Genomic DNA, 6,479 nt, shown 5'->3' with positions numbered 1-6,479 from the left:
TTCATTTTTTAAACTCGAACAAAATCATTACTACAAAAAAGGTTAAAGGAAAGGCCTACGTTCACAAGTTAAAAAGGTATAGTACTAAAATAATAATCAAAGAAGGCATAAAATCTACCATTCGAAAACGAAATTGGATTTTAGCATATAGAAATATTCAAACATCTGAATTGTTCCTCATGTCATGTGACAGACAAACAGTACACTGACATAATACTACTAATTTATCACAAGTGACGAAAAATTCTACCATCATTCAAATTACTCGTATACAATATAAATTATTCATCTTCATAGCCGTTCTATAAAAAAGACAACTAGTAATTTTTATTTAAAAAACAACATATGTTTGATGATTCAAAATACAAGAACACAACCAAAATAAATTTTTGTAGAGTTTAACTAACTATATACTATGATATCACTATACCTGTTTCTCTTTAGATTTGATGTATCAGCCAAACCGTTTCTTGAACAAGTGATGCCTCTTAGCCGGATCCTTAGGTTTACTCTTCATCTGGCCTTGTAGCTTTTTACCAGTACTGCAATCAAGAGACGAACGAGGTCAGATACAGCACGACGTATTTCACAACCAATACGGCAAGGTAGCACGATGCATACCTATACTCCATGTATACCCTTCCGTTGGCTCCAGACATTGTGCTCATGGATCCAGCTGAGCGACGGGCTTTATGAAGTGCAATATCATCTGCATCTTCTTCTAGTTGCTCCAGCCCAACTTCATTGTCGCCTGCACTTAGCACCTTTTAGGGGGACAACGCGTAAGATGTTAACATTTTAGAAGTAGAAAATGTCTCAGATTATATGATAAGCTATTCATGTTTAGAAGCACCTTTCCAAGAAGTGCAAGCTGATCATCAAGATGGTGGTAGCTCAACCCGGGGCCTGTATCAGCTGGTTGCAAGCTTGTGATCACCTGAAACAGATTACGACAGTAAAAAACAAAACGTAGTGAAAAGGATGGTATTTGTGTCAGAAAAGCAACATAGATGGATGTTGATATGGTACCTTAAAACTATAACCTTGATCAATCAAAAACTGCTGCCTTTTTGTTGAATAATACATCTCCTACATCACAAAAATGGCATGATCATAAGTGAATTACTAATGCGGAAATATATTTTGAATTTAGAAACCTAAGATAGCTGAGTGTCCGTAGATACAAGAGAGTAGAAAAATGCATTGTACTCTTCCTTGCCTCCAGCAACCCTGTCTTGAGGCTTCCCCTACAACCAAGAAAATTTACAGAGTAAGACTTAAATCCAAGATACTTCCTGATGTGAAGAGAGATAATGGAATTCATGGGAGAAATAAGAAACAACAGTGAGACAAGAACACTGCTGAGAGTCTAAACATTTTGTTGGAAGATCCGCATAGAAACAACCCATACTCCCTCCTCACCAAGATAAAAGATGTTTTAGGCTTTTGTTTAGTTTCGCAATTTAAGATTTTCTCTTTGACCAAGATTATTTATCTTTCTCCATTAAATTTTCCAGTTTCCAACTCCCTCATCAAATATTCATGTGGTTGAATGCCAAAAAAATATTTAGAGCTTGGTTTTTTTTTTGCTCTATAAGTTTATCTGAGTATGGAATAAACAGAGAAATACATTAAATGTTGATTAAGATCACATTAGGTTCAGGGAGAGAGAGGAGAATGAATTCTTAAAATGGCGTCAATTCTTATTTCAAAATCCTAGAGTAAAAGTTAACACATCTTATATTCTGGGAAGGAGGAAGTAGTTGTTTATACTGAAATCGTAAGTCACCACCCAGAAAGTGCATTAGTCTGCAGGTTCTTGAGGTTTATACAGGTTCCAATGATGAAGAGGGGGGAAGCAACTACTATATAACACCATGCCCATCGCATACCATGCTAACAAATCATCTAAGAAGAAGCTGAGCACCATATGAAAATGCCAGCTATATTTTCTCATGCTTCCTCCGACCCATATTATCGCACTTCTCATTTTAGGTCGTTAATTGGTGATTGATTTTTTAGTGTAATTAAATTAGTATTTTAAGTATAATGAGAGATCACTTAATGATGGAATACTTAATTAACTCTAATATATTAATTAAATACCCTAATTTTTACTTAAAATATAAATAGTGTAAGTAGTTTGGGACGAGCCGAAATAGAAGACTGCGAGTATCATGAGACAGAGGGGGTACTTAAAAGACATGCACACAGATGAACATGGTGTGTGTTCAAGACTTCTTTCTGAGAGCATTTTATCATGTAACATACAAATGATCAAATTTGTTAGCTATACATAGGTTTCTAGAGAACCAACCTTGGCCCTGAGAATACGCCCAAGTCGTTGAGCCTCTTGACGCCTTGAACCAGCATGTGATGAAATCTGAATTATCACATTAGCCTCGGGAATATCTATAGAATTGTCACCAACCTGTAAAAAGTATAGCAAGAAATTATCTTCCCTTTTTACATCATGCATCACCATAGTCCATAAGAGGCCATACCTTTGAGAGAAAAATGGTATTCACATCACAACTGGTTTTAAATGCTTCAAGAATTTTTGTTCTTTCAGGATGGCTGCAAATTATAAGTTGAGAAAATATTACTCCCAAAACAGTATAATTACCATAATTATAATGGGTGGAGTGTTCTTTTCTTTTTTTCCTTTTATAGTGAAGGGGGATGTACGAACTAACCTGGTGGCACCATAAATCATAGGTTTTCGAAGCTTCATTGCATATTCTGTCAGAGCAAAAAGATTATCCGCAAAAACTATAATCTTATCACCACGCTGCTGTTCGTGGAATCGGATAAGGAACTCACAAGCCCGAAACTTATTGGGGTTCATCACATAAAGAGCCTGAAAGGCAGAAAGACAAACAGATATCAGAGGTGACACGGAAATAAATACACGCAATCAATCATCTGCCAAAACCATGCAAAATTGTTAGAGCTATGAAGGCGGGAGGCACAATAAAAGGATTTCCCAACTGAAATTCAATTAAGAATTTAAAACTAAACGGTTCTGTCTATAAATTTTGATACTTAACTAAATGGCCGTAGTACTTAGAGATGAAGATGGTGATCACCGGAGAAGATGAGGAAGCAAGTTATATGAGGAGTTGAGGAATTTAATTAGGAAGAGGATGAGGACGGTTGATTGATCATGTTGAGCTCAATTCGATTAAATATTTGCCTAATAGGACATGCCTTATGTTGTGACTCACTCACACACATCCTGCCTCTTCCCTCTAAGTTCTGGATAGTTTCATAATTGGACATCAATGTAAAATGTCACTCCAACCACCAAAAACATTTTTTTCCAAATATTTGGTAAGAATCAGGAAATAAGGACATCTATGAGACTATGACACATATAAACAGCCATCCATTTAAGGGAATGGGAAGTCTGAAGCAAAACATGCTAACTCCCTGTAAGCTGGCCCAGATTCAAGAATACATAGCTGGAGTTATCTCCTTGCCTGTTTTTTCTTTGAATTTTCTTTCTTCAAGTACTCGGCAAAAAATTCCTTTGTCATTGGACACCAAACTTCTGCACATTGAACATTTGCGATAAATCCTCCTTTCACAAGATCCAACCAATTCGCCTCATACAACTTTGGACCAATTAGGAAGTTCAAATCCGTAATTCTTTCATCCTCTCTCACAAGAGTGGCTGCAAACCAGTTGGTAACAACAAATTGTTCTCCATCAACTCAGCACAACACAAAAAATCTTGATGAATGATAAATATTACATTTACTTAGTTTTTAACGGTCAACGGGTTTAATCCCGATTTTGACCAAATTAAACTGTTAATTATGATTTTTACTCCCTAATTATTTCCTTAATTATTTTAATAAATATTCATTTAAAATATGAAATAAATAATAGATTAGGATTCCCCATTTATTCCATCTTCTTCCTTCCTTCCTCCCATCGCATTTACCACTTTTTTTTCATCCTCTTCCTTCCTTACTCCCAAAGTATGATATAAAAGTTAATTACGTGTTATTTTGAATAACATGATTCACATCAACCTTATTATTGCATACTTTTAACAATATTATAAGCTAATTAATCTTAAATTACCAAATTAGTATGGGCCCACGTAGCCGTAAATCGTAATCACATTTTCCCATCATATAGCTCATGAATATTTCCCCAAAAAGAAAATTTCAAGAATTCATACAATCGATTGGACAAGTTAATTCGTTATTATCCCTAATTCAATCAACGATCTGCTTAACAAACCAATGCCGACATATTTTCGCACTCTTCAGATCTCCAACACGTTGCCTCTCTCTCACTCCATAACTAGGGTTCTTCGTTTTACCCACTGAAAGATAAGAGGAAGGAAGAAGATGAAAGAAAAGTGGGAAAGGCGATGGGAGGAGGGAATAACTAGGGTTCTTCGTTTTACCCACTGAAAGATAAGAGGAAGGAAGAAGATGAAAGAAAAGTGGGAAAGGCGATGGGAGAAGGAAGAAGATGAAATAAGTGGGGAACCCTAATCTATTATTTATTTCATATTTTAAATGAATATTTATTAAAATAATTAAGGAAATAATTAGGGAGTAAAAAATCATAATTAACCGTCTAATTTGGTCAAAATCGGGATTAAACCCGTTGACCGTTAAAAACTAACGGAACAGTTTATCCAAGACCAATTGTGATCTGATTTGAAATGTTCAGGATGCAAAAATTCAAAAGATAAAGTTTAGTACAAAAATCGTAAGATGGACATATGTTCAGGACCAATTGTGGCCTTTACTCTATATATAAATACATTTTCTACAGTTCTTCACCAACAATAATAAGTATAACTTCACCACACCAGTTTCAAATTGAATTAAACAAGATGATCGTCTCAAATCGAATTAGTCAAAGGTCTACACTTAGGCAAATCTCTTACTAGTAAGCTCTCCAGTTTATGAATCCTTACAATACTAAATCAGCAATCTCGCAGAAAATCAAACACTGAACTACGCAAGCATAGCAGCTCAACGCATACACAGTTATACGATCACAGGTCAAATAAAAACACACATAATCCGCTGAAATTAGCAATTAGCAATTATTCCTTCTTTCAATCAATTGCTATGAAACCAAAAAATAATGACATATGCACGTAAACATACAGACTTGTTGCCTCCGTCTTCACTGACGCGATGGCCGAATTGGATATGGCGGCCGGCGAAAAGGCCGCGGTTGGCAAGGGCCATGACAATTTTGCGATCCGGCACCCATTTTTTCAACTGATCTTTCACTCCAGGAGCTAGATTCTGTTCGCCTCCGATTTTCTTCACAAGTTTCTTCATCATCTCTCAGGACCTAAACGCCATTGTCTCGAATTTGTTTCTTCGCCAGAAACGTTAACTGAGAATAAGATTGGGGGTTTTAGCTAGGGTTCTAAATTGCTCAACCCACACAAGTACGCGATGAAATACTCGTAAATAAATCAGTGTTTTTTTTGTTTTTGGCAAATTTATAGTACTACTACTTTTCAATAAATTCAAATTCTGAAAAAATTAGTAAGAGCGTCTCCCATGGTAATAGGTCAGTCATAGGCTAACCACAAACTCCTTCTGTCACGTTATCAGCGCTAAAAACTCCTCTTGCCACATCATCAGGACAATCAATAGAATAGGCACAATAAAATTATAAAAAATAAATAATTAACAATCACACAAAATACGGAATTAAATTTACGACACAGATACGAGAAAATTCAATAATAATAATAAAATTAAAAAAAATACATTAATTTTAAAAAAAAAAACCTAGGGCTGACAATTTTCGACACGACACGATAATCTGACACGAACCCGCACGATATTATTGGGTTGGGGTCAAGTCTTATTGGATCCGTGTCCTTATCGGGTTGACCCATTAAGAACCCGATAATTTCGGATTGGGTTCGGGTCGGATGCGGGTCGGATACGGGTAACCCATTAAGAAATAATATTATTATTTTTATTATTATTTAAAAAAATGTATATTACTTTAATTTTTTTAATTTCTTATAAATTAGGTTTAAATAGTATAAAACGAATTTTAATTGTGTAAATTAGGTTAAAAATTAAGGTTTAATCGTGTAATATTAGGTTTAATAGTGTAATATCAGGTTCGGGTTGTTATCGTGTCGTGTCAACCCATATTATATCGTGTCGATAACGGGTTCGTGTCGGGTGCGGGTCGTGTTCGGATTTGAAGGTAGCAGGTCTGGTTCGTGTTCGAATTTACAGTTTCCTTAACAGGTCGGGTTCAAGTTAGGCCTTATTGGGTTGGATCATTATCAGGTTGACCCGATAATGACCCAATCCGCACGATTTGCCAGCCCTATACACAACACATAATATGTCAATACAATGCTTGTACAATGTTAATATGAAATTGTATTGACATTGTCATGTCTTTGTGTTGATGTATTTCATACACTGTATTGACATTGTGTTTCTAAACGCTAAATTTGACAG

At 35.5% G+C, this 6,479-nt stretch overlaps 1 protein-coding gene across 3 annotated transcripts; it reads right to left on the bottom strand.

Moving 5' to 3' along the window:
* Positions 1–247: 247 nt before the first annotated feature.
* Positions 248–5,442, bottom strand: LOC121780423 (general transcription and DNA repair factor IIH helicase subunit XPB1-like). 3 transcript variants are annotated; one of them, XM_042178052.1, is made up of 10 exons: positions 5,146–5,283; positions 3,483–3,676; positions 2,697–2,860; positions 2,505–2,577; positions 2,318–2,431; positions 1,185–1,247; positions 1,030–1,089; positions 854–937; positions 622–764; positions 248–542 (listed from the first exon to the last, which is right to left on the bottom strand). In XM_042178052.1, exons 2-10 carry the CDS (start codon positions 3,537–3,539, stop codon positions 455–457), a joined length of 846 nt encoding a protein of 281 aa, XP_042033986.1. In that variant the 5' UTR covers positions 3,540–3,676; positions 5,146–5,283; the 3' UTR covers positions 248–454. The 3 variants fall into 3 exon arrangements, with proteins under 3 accessions (XP_042033986.1, XP_042033987.1, XP_042033985.1); XM_042178053.1 differs by having other exon boundaries at positions 5,142–5,270; XM_042178051.1 differs by lacking the exon at positions 3,483–3,676 and having other exon boundaries at positions 5,142–5,442.
* Between the last annotated feature and the right edge of the window lie 1,037 nt (positions 5,443–6,479).

This window comes from Salvia splendens, chromosome 19, assembly GCF_004379255.2.
Source record: "Salvia splendens isolate huo1 chromosome 19, SspV2, whole genome shotgun sequence".
Lineage (NCBI taxonomy): Eukaryota > Viridiplantae > Streptophyta > Magnoliopsida > Lamiales > Lamiaceae > Salvia > Salvia splendens.
Note: the sequence above shows the minus strand (reverse complement) of the source record. Positions and strands in the feature narration are given on the sequence as shown.